General features: G+C 38.0%; 2 protein-coding genes across 2 annotated transcripts; both read right to left on the reverse strand.

Moving 5' to 3' along the window:
* Positions 1 to 92: 92 nt before the first annotated feature.
* Positions 93 to 6,574, reverse strand: arpc1b (actin related protein 2/3 complex, subunit 1B). Its single transcript, XM_081378678.1, has 10 exons — positions 6,374 to 6,574; positions 5,732 to 5,807; positions 3,500 to 3,604; positions 3,187 to 3,409; positions 2,066 to 2,173; positions 1,779 to 1,985; positions 1,615 to 1,690; positions 1,339 to 1,535; positions 522 to 612; positions 93 to 411 (listed from the first exon to the last, which is right to left on the reverse strand). Exons 2-10 carry the CDS (start codon positions 5,793 to 5,795, stop codon positions 373 to 375), a joined length of 1,110 nt encoding a protein of 369 aa, XP_081234804.1. The 5' UTR covers positions 5,796 to 5,807; positions 6,374 to 6,574; the 3' UTR covers positions 93 to 372.
* Positions 6,575 to 6,921: 347 nt separating this feature from the next.
* Positions 6,922 to 11,373, reverse strand: arpc1a (actin related protein 2/3 complex, subunit 1A). The gene is made up of 10 exons (XM_081378666.1): positions 11,124 to 11,373; positions 9,663 to 9,752; positions 9,452 to 9,556; positions 9,134 to 9,356; positions 8,946 to 9,053; positions 8,628 to 8,840; positions 8,422 to 8,497; positions 8,130 to 8,323; positions 7,449 to 7,539; positions 6,922 to 7,324 (listed from the first exon to the last, which is right to left on the reverse strand). The coding sequence occupies exons 2-10, from the start codon at positions 9,724 to 9,726 to the stop codon at positions 7,286 to 7,288; spliced, it is 1,113 nt and encodes a 370-aa protein (XP_081234792.1). The 5' UTR covers positions 9,727 to 9,752; positions 11,124 to 11,373; the 3' UTR covers positions 6,922 to 7,285.
* Positions 11,374 to 18,286: the final 6,913 nt, after the last annotated feature.

Genomic DNA, 18,286 nt, shown 5'->3' on the forward strand with positions numbered 1-18,286 from the left:
TTTATGTTCATTATCCATCTAATAAGTATTTCAATGAGAGAGTTGCACTGAAAGTATTGGATAAACACAGGAACGCATGTTAAACTCCAGCAAATAGTCAAATTTACTTTATTGGTTTCAACGGCAGTTTATTAAAATCCAATGCAAGGTACCTGCACTAATTAAAGAAAAGCAATCTATGACCAGCATATAAATTCAGACATATTCTGTTTTTGGTTCATCCAGAACCAGTTTCCTGACTCATCAGTATAAAATCCTTAAACCTCATACACATCAAAACATAATCTTGTAAAAACGTACAGACTGCTGCATTAAAAAGGATTAGCCTATTAAAAAGCAAGAAATTTGAACCGCAGACATTTTGTTCTGTGTCTAGACAATCTTGAGGTCTTTCATTGCAGATTCAAGGGTCTGAAACAGAATTAAACAGAATTAGTCATCTTTATTCACATTTGCATTTTGACCACTGCTTACAAACTAAATAATGATTATGAAATGCACAAGAGTTCAACGAGTTTTACCTTTACATCCCAAATAGCCATGCCTCCATCCATACCAGTGGTGCAGAATTTGGCACACTTGACTTTTCCCCCATTAAGGATTGAGATTTGGCTAAGAAGTGAACAACAACACAGCAAAATGTATTAATAGATCTAGGACTATAGGTTTATTGTTGTAGGTGCATGTTTGATATTGAAGTGTGTACTTTCAGTGTCACTAGTTGCATCAAATTGAACTGCAATATATTTGCGCAACCTGATTGGGCAGGGCATTTCAACTTCTGCTTAATCAATCTGCTTGCATTCCTTGCGTCGATTTACAATTTGTTAGGATTTAATAAGCGGATTGAGTGTTGCAGGGATCATAGATATGTATACGGCAGGGATGACATATTTTTGCAGGCCAAAACCCGGAAACTAGTTAGCATTTTTTTCCGGGTTCTATCGTACTGACGTCAATGGGTTTTTTGAATGGGTTTTTGGTCAAATGCCTGAAATGAGGTATGAAGTTAACAAGTTAACATAGGTTGTTAATAAGTGGCTCAATGGGGCAACAGAGGTTGTCGAAGACATTAAACGTAATCACACAGAACAGGTAAACATTTATAGCCTTAATGTGTTTATAATAGCAAGCTTTTCTAACAATTATTTCAGGGTAAATGTTGTTGTTGTTTTTTAAATAAAGACTGCAAGAGTTATTGTGATATTAGTGATGGTGACGGTGAAGCCATTCGACCATGGTGTAGTTGGTTTATTTAGTTTTTTACTTCTGTCGATTAAAATTAAAGCTTAAAAATGGTGTTCTTTTGTAAAGTTTATCATGAAGAACAGGCTGTACCTGATGCTGTTCTTGTGCACGGACTCAAGGACTGCTTCCTTGCTGTCTACAGAGGCTTTCTTATCCAAGTTCTGGAAGCGTTCTCTGGCTGTCAGGCCCTTCTGAGCACTCTGTTTGGGCACGTCAAGTTTTCCTCCGAAAGACAGGGCTGCATTGTTTGAATCGTAGACTAACAACACAGGGTAGCAGTCGTGGCCCTGAAGAGATATGAAAATCTAAACAGACAATCTAAACAGATTACCTTGGCATCAAGGTCTGACATCTGAAGATACTTACAGCCGCCACTAGGCTGTTCTCAGTAATGAAAGTCACACACAGAAGAGGCAAGGTTTCAGAAGACAGACTGGTGCAGCTGGCGAGATAAAAGGAAATAATTGAGTGAATAAGATTTTTTTTAAAGGCAAAAATATGGAGGGCTAGATTTGAAAGGCAATCCTCACACAGCAGTCTTTCCTCCCTCGGCCACTGCCACAGTGCTGTCATGGCTGGCCCATGCCACGCGATTCCCGCTGTCCGAGAAGCAGACGCCATGCACCCAACCTGAAGTACCAGTAGATTCGAACATGACCTCTCCAAATGGCATTTTAGAGCCCCATGCTGTTGGAGCAGGCTTCTCTTCTACTTCCTTTATGTAAGCAGAGAAGATCCTGGATGGGGATTTAACAGACAGGAAGTTCATATAACGGTCATATTCATAAATTACAATGCAGATCAGAATCAAACTAACCTGCATTTAAAGTCACATGATCCAGCTGCCAAAAGGACGTTATTGGGGTGCCAGTCCAAACAAAGGATGGTGGAGCGGATGGGCTTCTTAATGTGCTTGCACACCCACCTAGAATAATGAGAAATTACTTTAAGCATCTTAGATACAGCCAGTAATAACAGATATTACGGGGTCCCAAACACGCGGTCCCTGTCCCCTAGGCCATTGTTTCCACCCCATGGCACAAAAATACTATTAAAATTAATTGTGGAAAACTACCTTATATTAAATATCTTTATACTAACTGAATCCTATTGATACAAAGTCTGTGTTCTCATAGTGCATTTTGAAATTAATTTACAAAAAAACTAAATATGTCTTCATCTCTTAAATCATTTTTGGTCTTGTACTACACAATGAAATTAGACGACCGCTGTTCTGATTACTTTTCCGCTAATTCCTTTTTTTGTGAACTGGTATCTGTGCAAAGAATTGTCGCTGAATGGAGGATGTGAAGGATACGGATGTGTTTTGCATCCTTCAAAATAATCTGAATGAAGGACAATGGCTGCCTTCCAAGGATACTTCAAATTGAGACGGCCTTTGAAGGAGCTTGATGACGTGGCAACCTAAATATGCAGCCTTACTAGTACACAGCCTTCAAATTCCTTCAGGACTCCTTCAGGAACTTAACAAGTGACCGTTACTGAATTCGGAGCCACATACTAGTATACTACTTTTAATACTTTTGACATATTTTTCCATGGCAGAAATAGTAAGAGTCTAATATGCAGTATCAAATTCAGCAATTATGGTTGATTGTGTCATTAAACCATGATATATTGCATTGAGTAGTCATCCAAGGCTCAATGCTATAATGTTTTATCATTAATAATGTGCAACCTGTAATCCAACATTGTTGCACTTGGAAGAGTCTGGAAGTGATTGAGAAAGGTTCAGCGCTGTTGGTTAGTACCAGCATCCTTGGATTAAAGCAGTGTTTAAATGATAGGACTAGAAATGCACAGCAGAGTTATTTTAAGATAAGAGCGAGCCCATCTGCCTCATAAGTAGATTAACCACCATCAGCTTTTTTCTGTCAGAAAAGGCTTAATAAAATTTCTATTGCCTGATATACTCACCAGTCATTTTCCTGCTCAAAATAGCACACTGAGATCAGACGTGAGCCACTGCCCACAGCAAACTTGTTTTCTTTAGGAGACCATGTCACACAGCGGGCAGCACGGTTGATCCTGAGAATGACCAGGGTGGGCTTCCATACGTCTCCCTTTAGGGTCCAGACGTATGCGTTGCGGTCGGTGCCGCAGGTGACGATGCGATTGCTCTCAGGGGCCCAGTCAATGCCTGGTTGATGAGGAAACGTCTTGGATGACATTGTTTTGTTCACATCAATGCTCTGTGACCGTGTAGGTCAGATGAACCTTCTAAACTTACCAGTAACCTGGCCATTGTGCTCCTTCAACACATGGATTTTGTTCCAGTTGCTTCCGTCCTTCTTGTAGATATGGACTTCGTGGTTATTAGGACACAGTGCTATTTCTAAAGGAGACAGAAATATAAGACAAAAGTATTTTTGGCTTGATGGTTTGGATAACAGACTAAGTTTTTTTATAAGTTAGTACGTGTTATAGTGCCACTAATAAACTTTAAACAATTGCTAACATCACTATTGGTCATGCTAAGGTTTAGGGGGTTTTTAACCTAATTATTAAACTTTGAAATGTAAGATTGGGATTTTTGACTATCATACAAAAAATCATATAATCTACCATTGAAATGGACTACATAGGGACCAATGGGTGGGCTCTTTTTGGAGTGGTGAGAGACCTCCATACTTAATACACCTTAATATCAAAGCAACAACACACTGGCAACCACCCACATCACCTTAATATTATGGCAGGCATCGCTCATGTTTTCTTCAGAAATGTTTTCTTTTTTTTCGGCATTTAATCCTGCAGACAGAATGTGTTCTGCAGAATGGACCATTTTCACATTTACGGAGGTTCTCTGAAGCGGAAGTCGCCATATCTGGGTAAACTTCTATAGCGGTAAATAGACGACAGCAAATATAATTTTTATATTTCCGTTTGCTCCAATAGCAAAAGAAAAAATCTGTGAGAGCGTTTCCATTACTTTCCAAAAGAAGGGAAAAATATAGGGAGATTAAAGCAGTCAGAGAAAGATGTCATATTTGTTGTCACTTCCTCAGCCGTTGTATTAGAAAAACCCTCGCAGCAGCGTTAATATATTTTTTGTCATTTACTGCCAGGGTAATAGAACACAAAGTATGTGTATTAAGTTTTTTAAATATTAAAATATTAAAAACTTTATAGATTTGCGATGTTGTGAAAATGCATTATCATAATCTGTGAAAATGGACCATATTGTTTAAAAGAAAATGGGCCTGTCCGAATACCCACAGTTGCATTCTTGGCAAGTTGAGAACACTTCCACGCAACAGGAAGCAAGTGCGCAAGATGCTCACTTGTGGCCTTGATGCTCACTAAATCCACACTATCGCTAATACTGCTTCTGAGGGGAATTTGAGGCTAAGTGTATCCTACCATTCACATCATGTTCGGGAACTCACACGCCCAGAGTTTATTTTAAAGTGCAAAGTACTGAAAAGCAAAATGTGTAAATAAAGTTCTGTAAAAACTTTACTTGCAGTTTTTTAAGTGTGTGCAGAAGTTTTGCACACGCTTGCAGTCTTCACACCAACACTTGAATATTTGGTCCAAATAATGGAAATATGACATGTAGCAAAGGTTTTGGGTCAGGCCTAATGCTGAATTCAGACACGGTGTCTGTTTCCTGCTACAGCAGATGTGTTCCCACATTTTTCATAGGTGAGCTAGAAAACATGCATGGTTTTAACAGCAGCAGTTAAACTTAAGTCATTCTCAGTCGTCTCATTTCCCCACTGTTGCTCTGCGGTCTGCTGAAGACGTACGACATCAGCAACAAAGCACCATTCATGGTAAAACAGGAAGTCTGTGGGGAATTAGTCATTACTGCTTCTCTCATCAGCACGGAAAGAAAAGCAGGGCGGCAGCAGTGAAAAGACACAACTTTGACATTTATATTTTTTGCTTTTTTTAAAAGACAGACTGATTTTAAACTAAATTAAACCATAAAATTCCTTATTTGGCTTTTTGAGAGCAGCCACACTTAACTTTTAATGCTGAAGGATTCTAACTGGTATCATAAACCACAGAAAACCATCAAAACAAGAGTGCATGCTGCATGTATGTCCATGTACTTTCCCAGAAGGAAGTGCAGCTTCTCATCCAAAATGCAGGTCTCAGCAGAATAATGTAATCATTCAGTAAAGGGTCTAATGGGCTCTCAAGGGCCAAATGGTGGTTCACGTGATAGTTTACAAAAACAAAAGTTAAAATTCAAGTAATATGGGTAGGAAGACAATCTTTGAGAGGAAATGTTCATGAAAATCACCGTTCACGTCTCACGAGACTCTTTTCAGAAAAAAAATCCTCAAAAAACGTACTTGATTCGTGATCAAATGAGCTTTGGAGACAGAATCATTTGTATATTCAGCAATGATTCTCCCACAAGATTACACAGTTCAGATGCTGAAGGATATCTTTAGCCCTAGAGACTGGGAACTGCTCCAAAGATGCTGCGAGGAGTATGAGAACTTACGAGTTCGGTCCTTGTTCCAGGCATGGCAGCTGATAGGTTCAAGAAGAAAACTGTGATAAGCCATGATAACTTTTTCCTGCAAATGATAAATAGAAGTAATTTTGAGATGAAATGGTAAAAACGATGTTCGAGGTAAACCAATTTACCGGTTGCAACAACTCTTCCGTATAGAGACATACATTACTAAAATGGAGAACTGTAGAACTTCCTACTAAAAATCTTTTCTGTTTCTGACTTCTATCCCTGTAGGTCATATTTGTCTTTGTAGCTGCAAACTTATTCCCCCTTAATGTTTGGAGAAAATTAAAACCAGACTAGAAAGGAATGTGAAAAAGCCAGATGCTCAGTTGTCCACTTACAAGAAAAACACATAAAACACCTCATCTATCTTAGTTTCCGTTTAAAACATGTAACGGTCCTCTCTGCTGGGGGAGTTTGCAGCAATGAGTTTTAAATGTCAGGTAGACCTGTAAAATCTCTTGCTACAGCTAAAAAGTCACAGAAACATACTTTCTAGATGTCATTCTGCGTGTTAATGCATGTTAGTGAGGTTGCACAAACACCAGCATTCAAAAACTAGATTGCTCCACAGTCAAAATCTTCCAAATTCAGATAAACAAAACCATATGTTATTCTACTTACCCAGGAAACCGTAAAAACACAGAGATGTGTGGTGGGGGTTGAGAAAGTCTGCAACAGAAGCCTAAGTTCGTGGACTCTGAGCAGTCAACACAAACGCTGGCTTTGCTCTGAATGAACTAAAGTATTGCCTTGGTTGTTTTTCTCTCCAAATATGCACTACTTCCCCTTCCCTGTTAGAAGCATATAACCACTTCCTTGTGTGGGCGGCTGTCTGCTGGTGAGGAGGGTTTTCAGTTCAACTCCCCTTCACATTCTCCTCGGTTGCATGTAATAACGTTCTTGTTCTTTTTCAGCCCTGAATCTGCACAGTTGATTTATGGTTACTAGCAAAAGCAATACTGTTTCGAATGAATCCTTATATGCATGGTCATAGTTTGCAAAAACCGTTACATCAAAAACTGTATAACCCAACCTTGGGTTACAAACTGAGAGCTGTGCATATCTAGTTGCGTCTGAAAGCCAAGTTCTTTCCTGTTAGCAAGGAAAAGGCAATCAATTTCAGTGATACAAAAGGCATTGAATCACACAGAATGAGACGACATTGCAAATGGTGTGTAGTATACGTCATTTATTTCTAGCAGACCATTTACATAAAATTCTCCTTTTAATTTAACTCCTCTCAAGTTCCCCAGGAGAGCCAGAACATCTTGATCAACCATCACACACTCCTGGGGTGCCAGCTTTGGCATAGATTTTTTTTTAATTAAAAAAACAAACAAAAAGAAAACAAAGATCCTAACCCCCTTTTCCATTAGTGTTTTTCCATTTTTAAGAGTGTCACACATCAGTTCACACCACTGCTCAGTGCTTTTTTTTTTTTATTTAAAAACTTTCAGAAGTGTTATCGGAAATCTCCTTGTTAGTCTTCAAGCTGCATTGCTTGTGCCGTGTCATGCTAGATCGGTGCGAGTTTTACATGATCCGCAGGCCCTGGATTGAAGACTCTAAGGTCTGTGGAAAGAATTAAGCAAACATGGTAATAAATCAGGTTAACTGTGACTCAAGGGAAAAATGGAAGCAAATGAATTGCATAAAAGTTAAAGGCATCTTCATAAAAAAAATAAAAAATACAAACCTTGAAATCCCATATGGTCATTGCTCCGTCAATTCCTGTAGTGCAGAATTTGCGACAATCTCTTTTGTCTCCTTCATATATAGACACTTGGCTGCAAAGTAAAAATATATTTTTTTTAACTGCACAATTACAAAAACAAACTAAATTAATAATAATTTATGTATAAATTTAAAAAGTTTGGGGGTCTGTATGACTTTTTAAAGAAATTTTGAAAGTAGCCTCTAATGCTCATCAATGCTCCATTTATTTGATCAAAACTACAGTAAAAAAAAATACTAATGTGAAATAATTACAATATAAAATAACTGTTTTATATTTTAATTTCTAAAATTTTATTTATTCCTGTGAAGTCAAAGCTGAATTTTGAGCATCATTACTCCAGTCTTCAGTGTCACATGATCCTTCAGAAATCATTCTAATATGATGATTTGCTGCTCAAGAAACATTTACTATTATCAATGTTGAAAACAGTTGTGCTGTTTAATATTTTTGTGGAAACTGTGATAGTTTTTTTTTTTTAATGAATAGAAAGTTCAAAAGAACAGCATTTAACAATATAAATGTATTTCACTTTTGTGATCAACTAAATTAATTAATTAATTTAATTCCTTTTGGCAAAAAACTTACCCCAAACTCTTGAAAGGTAGTGTTTATATATAATTTTAAAATAATTTGGCCTACGTGATGCTGTTCTGATGCAGGGTTTCTAGAGTGCTATTGCGGTCCTCGGTGGTGGCCCTCTTGTCCATGTTGCGGAAGCGCTCCATGGCAGAAATGTTGCGCTGGATGCTCTGCTTTGGAATGTCCAACTTGGATATGAAGGTCAAGGTTCCACCATCATCAAAACTGAACAGCATAGGGCAGCAGTCGTGACCCTAATGGAAAACACTCAAGATTAGGTCCTGAAAAAGGCAGTCGCCTCTAAAGTGCAACACAACAAACATGTTTCAACAAAGAAAAAAAGGGTTCTTACTGCTGCCACAATGTTGTTCTCAGAAACAAAAGTCACACTCAAAAGGGCAAGGAATTCTGTCTTCAGCTGACTTGGCCTGCAAAACAGAAGCAAGATATTAGTCATTAGTGAGCATGACATATTACAACCAGGACGGTTTAAAAAGTCTACCCCAGCAAATCAGAAATCCATTTTTTCTAAACACGCCAACCGTTCCCGATACTCACGTTGAGCTTATTGTGGGGTCCACTACAGTGACAGTGCTGTCATGGCTGACCCAAGCTAGTCTGTTCCCACTGGCTGAGAAACAGACACTGTGAACCCATCCTCCACTTCCTGCCCCGCCAAACTCTGCCATCACCTGCCCAAAGGGCATCTTGGACCCCCATGGAGTTGGGGCTGGTTTCTCATCCACCTCCTTGATGTATGCAGAGAATACCCTAAGAAACGAACACACAAATATGATTCAGACAGCTAATAAAAGTTTTATTTCTATGCTCAGAGACATTGACAGTGTTTCCAAGCTTCAATATACAAAGTCGCACCTGCATTTGAAGTCACATGACCCAGCTGCCAGAAGCACATTATTTGGATGCCAGTCTAAACTGAGGACAGTTGAACGTATGGGCTTCTTGATGTGTTTACTAACCCACCTAAAAAAACAAAAAAAGAAACTTATAAGACCTGTAAGGCAAATCCATCAATGAAGCCCAATATATCAACTGTGGCCTACCAATCATTTTCAGACTCAAAGTAGCAAACGGATATGAGTCGTGCTCCGCTCCCCACTGCAAACTTGTTCTCCAGCGGAGACCATTTCACAAACGTGGCAGCACGGTTGATCCTGAGAATAACAAGGGTGGGTTTCCACACGCCGTCCTTTTGACTCCATACATAAGCATTCCGGTCCGCTCCACAAGTCACAATACGATCACTTTTAGGAGCCCAGTCAATGCCTGGAAAAGAACAAAAAAATGGTTAACAGGCCATTTCGACATAATGTTTGAGAGTAACGTAAGAAATGCAACATTCGGTTTGCAGGGACTTTTACCTGTGATGTGCCCATTGTGTTCTTTTAATTCATGAGCTTTCACCCACTGATTTCCACTTTTCTTGTATATATGGACTTCGTGATTGTTTGGACTGATAGCAATTTCTGTCATTGAAAAACAAAACATGAGATGGGAGAAAGTTGATAAAATTGATAAAAGCATGGATACAGACAACATCTATGAACAAACAGCAATGAGAAGCTTTCTTACGGGTCCTGTCCCGGTTCCATGCGTGGCATGTGATGGGTTCCAACAAAAACTGGTGGAGTGACATTATCTTCAAATAATTTGCACCTCAGCCTGAAAAGAAACACAACCATATTTGATTGCTATGCCAGTAATATTATAACTAAGAGTATATTTGTTGGTTGAGCTGTGTTTAGTTTTAATATATTTACATTTATTCATTTAGCAGGAAAAATTAAAGGTTTCTCTAACTGGTGTGCCGAGAGCAGGAAATTAAAAACCCGGAGTGGAGCTGGAGCAGAGCGATTACGAAAGCCAGGAGGGGAATCTCTGGCTGCATCCGAAATTATTTTGAATAAGTAATTACTTCATGACTGCTAAAAATTATGTTCTTTATAGTATGAGTTTGTTGTAGTATCAATGTAATCTGGACGTTACATTTGCCATGTTGTCATAATCATGTGACCTACCAGCGTCAGTTTCAGTTATGTCGCTTCACTGCCATTCATAAATCCTCTCCCGTGGCCTCATGGGATAGTGAAGTGTCCATCATATGCACACTTCAAAATCTTGCAGGAAGAAGTAGGTCATCTGGGTACTTATTGCCTAATCTTTTATGAGTACTTGTAAAAAAAATGTATGAGTAATTCGTATGCACTTCTTTTGTCACCCAACTGTATAGTAGGGATGTATGCGATATCGGATGCAGCCACACACACTCACACTCTCTCTCAGTCCACTCCACTCATACAGGTTAATCCAGTCCGGATTTTAGTGTGTGTGTCGCTTAATGTGTTGGCTTCTTTTTCAACTATTTACTTCGGCGGAGAATACGTTAAATATACGAATTAACTGGCCGAATTTTACTTAACATTAACTATTTTGTAATTGAACATTTATTGCGAGTGCGATAAAAGTACCACACTCGCAATAGTGGATAATCATGCACTCTGGATTTAGTTGTAAATGGCTTCATAAGTTTGAAAAACAGTGTAAACCAGCACTGATAAATTGGCATAACTTACCAAGGCTAAATCACATCCATCATCAGTCTATGTCCCTAACCACAAATGCACTGTTTTTTTTTGTGTGTAATCATATACTAAAGCAAAAATTGCCTGTTCAACCGGCAAAACCTGATGACGGCTGTCAGTTCCCGGTTTTAGGGCGTGGGCGAGGCAGAAGATCAATATCTGATGCCGTGGGCTTCTGTGCGGGAGCTGTCTGCCTGCTACATTAGCCGAAAGCTAACGCGAAAAACCGATTTATTTCAAGTACTATTACGCAGAATGCAGGAAAAGAGACGCCGGATTTAAAGATAAACGTCTGTAGCACCTTATACAACTGTAAGCACGGTTATAATGCGAGTGAAGTTACACAATGTTCGTGGTCTGTTAAATTCGAGGATCAGGAAGGCCTTGCTCAAGATGCCGGTTCAGTCCGCTCCCTGCTGTCGGAAAAAGGCATGACAAGGGCCTCATTTACCTGAACCGATGTTCCGCTTCTTGTGGAAATATTCGTAAGGATGTTCGCTCTCGGTTGTTCAGCTGGTGGACGGACTTGAATTCGCGGACTCTGGACAGTCGACACGAATTCACTCCGACTGCTCTCTCGCTCCCTGATTTCGGCCTGTCAAGGAATCCAGGAAATGGCACACGGCTCAGCGCGCATGCGTACGCACGGCAGAACGGTGGGCGTGTCCGTGTGCAAGTCATTCAGAAGACAATGGTGAGGGATGGGAGAGTACGAGCAGGCCAAGGTTCAAAACAAAAAAGTGTGCAACTTTCAATCAGACGGATTTAGGCTATTCTTATTATTATGTTTCTGATAAGGACTCGTCCTTATAAATATGTGCTATATTACAATGTCGTTGTATGGATTATTATTATTATTTTTATGACCTCTCTCTCTTAAAAGTCCTTTTCTTGTACATTGCTGTCTCACCGATTTTGATTAATGTGGGATGGATTCTGCACACTTTCATAAATCTAAAATATACCAACTGTCACATTACACAAAATTACTAAATATTACAATACAAAATTACAGTTTACTGTTTTTGGGGTCAGTAATTTAAAAAAAAGAAGAAAGAAATTAATACTTATATTAAGCAAGGATGCAGATCAAAAGGAAAGGAAAGGAAAGACTTACATTGTTACAAAAGATGTCTATTTCATATAAAACACAATTTCATTCACAAGTGGGGTCAAAGCTATGCTGTTACAGTCTCTTGAAGGTATCGTTGTTGTTCTTAGTGCCATTGTTCAGCTGTATCTCCATTTCATTCAAGTCTGACTGCATTTTGCTTGTGATCCTCAAAGCTTTAGCATGACCTGTGACCTGTTCCTCCAGACTAGCAACTATTTTACTCTGATGTTGTTTCATTTACAGGTGCAAAAAAGGGTTACTTTTGAGCAGATAAAATGAGAAATTCACATTGAGTGTATTTCAAAGGGATAGTTCACCCAAAAATAAAAATCCTGTCATCATTTACTCACGCTCATGTTGTTTTAACCCTGTATGAGTTTCTTTGTTCTGTTGAACACAAAAGAAGATATTTTGAAAAATTTTAGTCCCCATTGACTTCCATAGTAGGAAAAAAAAGTCAATGGTTAATGAAGCGTTATGTTGAGATCTTGCAAGTCTTTGCTTCTTGTAATTTTCTAGATTGGTTGTTCTCTTTGGATCTTATTTTGTAATGATAACAGCATCAATTATCAGTAACATCTGGCTTTCTTTACCTGCTGAAGCTTCTCTAGATCTTTCTTTTTCTTCTGTGCCTTGGCAATGCTTTCATCCCATTGGTTAAGGTCTCCTCCTGTCAGAGTGCTTTGCATCCAGGCCCTAAAGAGCCATAGCGGGTTTTTTGGAGCCAATAAACTGAGTAATTTCAAATAATTATGTTACTTTATTTTAATTTGTCAATCAATAACATGTGTTTGCTTGATTTCACACATGGTAACAGATGTGAAGGGAATTTACAGCCATAGTGAAATCCTTGATTGCTTTCAACTGTTTTTCCTTCTCTGACTTTGCCAGAGTCGACTCCTATCCTTCCAAGTCCCTTCTCAGGTCCATTAGTTTGGGCTTTTGAGCACTTCAAGCATTGGCAGCGCTCTTTTCCTCTAAAAGCTCTTTCATATTCTGGATATCTGTTCTTTCATGTTGATATTCTGCTTCATCCGCGCTCCTCAGCTTCTGCAAGTGTATTTTGTTCCTAAGGATGTAAAAATGCAATTCATTAAAAATTAAAACCACACAGACACAGTCATATACTCTTTTCCTTGGCATCACTCTTTTCTTTGGAAATTGTGATACATTTTTAATCAGGTTTAATATTCTTTACCATTTCTGTTGTTTTCTCCAGAGCAGCTCACAGCTTCACTTTTTTGGCCTTTATCTTGTTCTCTTGTAGAGCCACTTTGAGCAAAGGTTTAACCTGAAAATAAAACACTGCAGTTAAGAAAAGGATAGAAACGATTGACTTCTATCATTTTTTCACAGTGAGCTGAAGGAATTTTCTAAATGAGGACATTTCTGAAATAGGGAGAGACGAAGGGTTAATAAGTATACTAAAAGATAGCTACTGTTTAACAGGGACAACTGCTTAAACTGAGGTCTGTTAGGAAAGCCTTTTTGGAAAATGCGGATGCCGTTACATGCCAGTTGCCAGGTGCAGGATTAAGAATGCATCACAAACACCTAAACACTGAAATACTGAAGCCAAAACACTGGGTGTATACTGAAATAATAACAATCTGTGCTGCTTAATGGATGTGCATTGGTGAACGTATTTGAGGATACATATAACTCTATTTTTTAAAAGATAAAATTATAGGAGAAGGGAGAATCAATGAATTATGAACAATTGCCATTTTGTGAATATCACGTAATCATGTAATCAATAAAAAAGTAACTGTGATAAAATGCACAAAAAAAAAAAAGATTAATAAATGTAAATGGTCTGATTGTTCATTTGGCATACTGCAGTGTTTATTCACCTCTCCTGTTGGGAGAGCCAAAGAAAGACCTACTTAAACAAGTGCATGTTTTGGGGGAATGTTCATGCATATTATTATATAGGACACTAGTTCCTATAGAAAGCAGTCTCGAAGGAAGAGCTGGGTTTTTTTTCTTCTTTTTTTTTTGCCCAGCTTCCTCTGCTTTGAAGGGCTGAGCCAAAAGAGGCAAGGATGACTGCAACAGGCCCACCACTGTTTCATTCAGTGGATCTTTGTTTTTGTATAGCAATCCTGCAATGTTGTGTCCCACCTGGGATGTGTAATCAACATGGGACCTTATTTTTTCTTTGACAATCTAGCAACAACATATTAATTTTTTTTCCTGAATGTAAACTTACAGTTCCAGGATAATGCACCAGCTCAAAATGGGCCTCTGGACATTTGTTCCATCCTTTTGGCTTCAGGAAGTTGCCAGATTTGCCCAGGTCATTGTCATACTGCAGCTTTGAGTTGCTAAATCAGTGTATGACAATAATCAGTCAACTCATAGCTCTCAAAGTTTTCACTAAGCTTAGCAGTGGATTCACATAAATTTCTCCTAGAATAAATATGGCATGTGATTCAGAAGAACTGCCTTAAGTAGAAACTGCTTTAATGCACTTGCAATCTTTGCATGTTGTTTCAGGACATGATGGAAAAGAGTTGTTGTTCCTGGTGGTTTTAGCATTGGCTTCCAGGACAGGACAGAATAGAGGACATTCAGTCTAAACTCTTGGCCTACAGAACAGGGTGTGATGTTCCACAGAGGACATCAAAACCATTTGCTTGCCTTGAAATCTGAAGCTGGCTTTCCTCCAGTTGCTGCCAAGAACTGCATAACCTTTGGTGTTCCCGGTCTTGCCTGCACCAATTTATCCACTAGGAATATGTGATATTTTAAAGCTCATCACTGTACATCAGCACAGAGCCGTGGTATTATTTCTAACACACGATGGCTGTTTTAGAGCTGGTTTTGCAGTTGGTATATATTAATTAATATTAATCTAATTTCATTCATTTTTGAGACCACGCATAGTTGGATGAAGAAAATACAGCATTCTTAACACCTAAAAAAATAAAAAATAAGAAATAATTTTCTAGTCCAAATATCTATGCTACCCTCATGATTCAATCATTTGTAAATATGTATATATATTAGAAATATATATCAATTAGAAACTGTTTTTAGATTTGCATTCATGACTTGGTTACCAGTGATTAAATCTTGATTCTATCTAGAAATCTAGATTTATATTTTTCTATTGATTAAAAAAGTTGATGAGTTGCCTAACTGAGTTGAAAAAAAAAAAATTTGTAAGATGATTATTTTCAATATGTACCACTCACAACACTTACATACACTCACCTAAAGGATTATTAGGAACACCATACTAATACTGTGTTTGACCCCCTTTCGCCTTCAGAACTGCCTTAATTCTACGTGGCATTGATTCAACAAGGTGCTGAAAGCATTCTTTAGAAATGTTGGCCCATATTGATAGGATAGCATCTTGCAGTTGATGGAGATTTGTGGGATGCACATCCAGGGCACGAAGCTCCCGTTCCACCAAATCCCAAAGATGCTCTATTGGGTTGAGATCTGGTGACTGTGGGGGCGGGGCCATTTTAGTACAGTGAACTCAGTGTCATGTTCAAGAAACCAATTTGAAATGATTCGAGCTTTGTGACATGGTGCATTATCCTGCTGGAAGTAGCCATCAGAGGATGGGTTCATGGTGGTCATAAAGGGATGGACATGGTCAGAAACAATGCTCAGGTAGGCCGTTGCATTTAAACGATGCCCAATTGGCACTAAGGGGCCTAAAGTGTGCCCAGAAAACATCCCCCACACCATTACACCACCACCACCAGCCTGCACAGTGGTAACAAGGCATGATGGATCCATGTTCTCATTCTGTTTACGCCAAATTCTGACTCTACCATCTGAATGTCTCAACAGAAATCGAGACTCATCAGACCAGGCAACATTTTTCCAGTCTTCAACTGTCCAATTTTGGTGAGCTCGTGCAAATTGTAGCCTCTTTTTCCTATTTGTAGTGGAGATGAGTGGTACCCGGTGGGGTCTTCTGCTGTTAGCCCATCCGCCTCAAGGTTGTGCTTGTTGTGGCTTCACAGATGCTTTGCTGCATACCTCGGTTGTAACGAGTGGTTATTTCAGTCAAAGTTGCTCTTCTATCAGCTTGAATCAGTCGGCCCATTCTCCTCTGACCTCTAGCATCAACAAGGCATTTTCGCCCACAGGACTGCCGCATACTGGATGTTTTTCCCTTTTCACACCATTCTTTGTAAACCCTAGAAATGGTTGTGCGTGAAAATCCCAGTAACTGAGCAGATTGTGAAATATTCAGACCGGCCCGTCTGGCACCAACAACCATGCCACGCTCAAAATTGCTTAAATCACCTTTCTTTCCCATTCTGACATTCAGTTTGGAGTTCAGGAGATTGTCTTGACCAGGACCACACCCCTAAATGCATTGAAGCAACTGCCATGTGATTGGTTTATTAGATAATTGCATTAATGAGAAATTGAACAGGTGTTCCTAATAATCCTTTAGGTGAGTGTATACATATATGTATGCAAGCATGTAAGGGTTCATCAAGAGTGCTAACACAACGCTGTGAACACACATGCTGCTCCCTGGATACACAGAAGCTGTTCCTGGCAACATACATTAATTAGGTATCCAAACTCAGCTGTATATTCTGAGATAGCTAAATTTGCCTTCTAAAAGGGGTCATGAACTGCATTTAATAATAAAAAAAAGTATCATGTTCTTTGAAGTCCACTTATAATGTAAGCAAGATTTTTACATAAAAAACAAAAACATAATTTAGAACTATTTTCTATCCTGTTTTTGACCCTCTCTTTCAAACACTCCATTTGTGCTGCATTCAAGACTTGGAAGTAATGTAAAGTATGCTTGGTTAACAGTTTTTCATATTTCTCATATTTTTATATTACAATAATTCCCCTTTAATATTAACGTATTTAAATAATATACAATCCACCTATAAATAGGCCTATAAAATCACCAATCAGCAGAACCATTTGAACATAATTTAACAATTTTGGAGGACTGAAGCAACATTTCTTGCTGTAAATGCAAACTGCATTAAAAAGTCATTTAATGAAAGGCGAACCAATTTTCTTCTAACTATGGTCTATTTTTGTATGATAATATATTTTTCATTTGCAGAACATATTATCCACTCGCATAAAATAGACAGAAAATACTAAAGGTATAAAAAGGTATTTTTTGACTCTCGAATGCTATTTATTGGTCACAACCATGACAACAGAGAGAGCAGCAGCCAATCTGCTTTCCAATGTCCAATACTTGTAAAAAATACTTTTTATAAGCATAAGGTATTCTTTAAGACCCCACTTGCAATCTCTACCGAGGGGGAACCCCATGTGAATTTATTCATTCACACACTTTCATTTAATTAATTCTCTACTTCATCAATTGTTCAGTCAGTTAGTAGATTTTTTCTTTAAGTTTCAGAGGCTCTGGCTGTTTCAGTTGGCAAACAATCAAATCCTGCATTTATGACATGTTACAACCAAGAGATGGCAGAAGTGAGCTATATCAACATCTCAATTGATTGAGAAAATTAGGCCAAAAGGGTCCATCTGTTCATATTTCGTATTTGGGTAGTTTCCAGCATATGTACCACATTCTAAAACAGTCTCACATATATAAGTAGTTGCGAATGGTGTTAGACTTCCTCGATGACTGTTGCTGTTCTCAGCTCATGTCTGGCATTTAATTATAAGCCCTGTAATTTGAATTTAGACTAAAATTACTCAAATTACTCAAATTAATTCATTGTCATAACATTATTATTGAGAAACCCTTTGATGCAGCAAATATGTGGGGCAAACAATATATAAAACACTTTATCGTTATTACTTCAAAGTTGTTGAACCTTAAAGGGTTCTGTGTCAGATAAATAACCTTTTAGGGGTTCCCATCATGGGATAATTTTATGGATTTAGTTTTAATTAATTAATTTTATAAAATATTGTCTAATGTTATAAAATATTTTATGTAAATATAAAATAAAATATTACGACTTGTACTTTACTACACTGTAAAAAAAAAGTTGCTTAAAAAGTCGCTGACAAACTGACTTAAAAAATGAGTTGAATCTTGTATAACTTAATATGTTGAAATTGCTTAACTTATTTTTATGAGTTAAAGCAATGTAAAACATATGTTGTCATAACTTTTCATATAATGTTTAACTGAGTAAAATTTCAAATAAACCAAAACATGAAAGTAAGTATTATGCAATCATTTAAGTTTTAAGGGTTCTTTAAAATTGAATCATAAATTTTTTGGTTCTATATTAACGCACTGAACCCTTTCTAAGAGAGTTGTTAATATATGTTACTTTTAATTGGCCCATAGTCGCATTGAATTTTCAAAATGAGCAATTTTATGATCAATATATCTGCATGAGCAGATGAGCTTGAAAGTGTCAAGCCATAATTACATGACGTCCTAAAGAATTTATCAATACATTGGAATGTTTCCATTTATTTAACATGTTCATTTTTGAATTGTGCATCATTAAACCACATTGCATCACACAAAGAACTGATTGATTGCATTAGTATTT

This window comes from Scardinius erythrophthalmus (assembly GCF_964197995.2).
Source record: "Scardinius erythrophthalmus genome assembly, chromosome: 1".
In the NCBI taxonomy this organism is placed as follows: Eukaryota; Metazoa; Chordata; class Actinopteri; order Cypriniformes; family Leuciscidae; genus Scardinius; species Scardinius erythrophthalmus.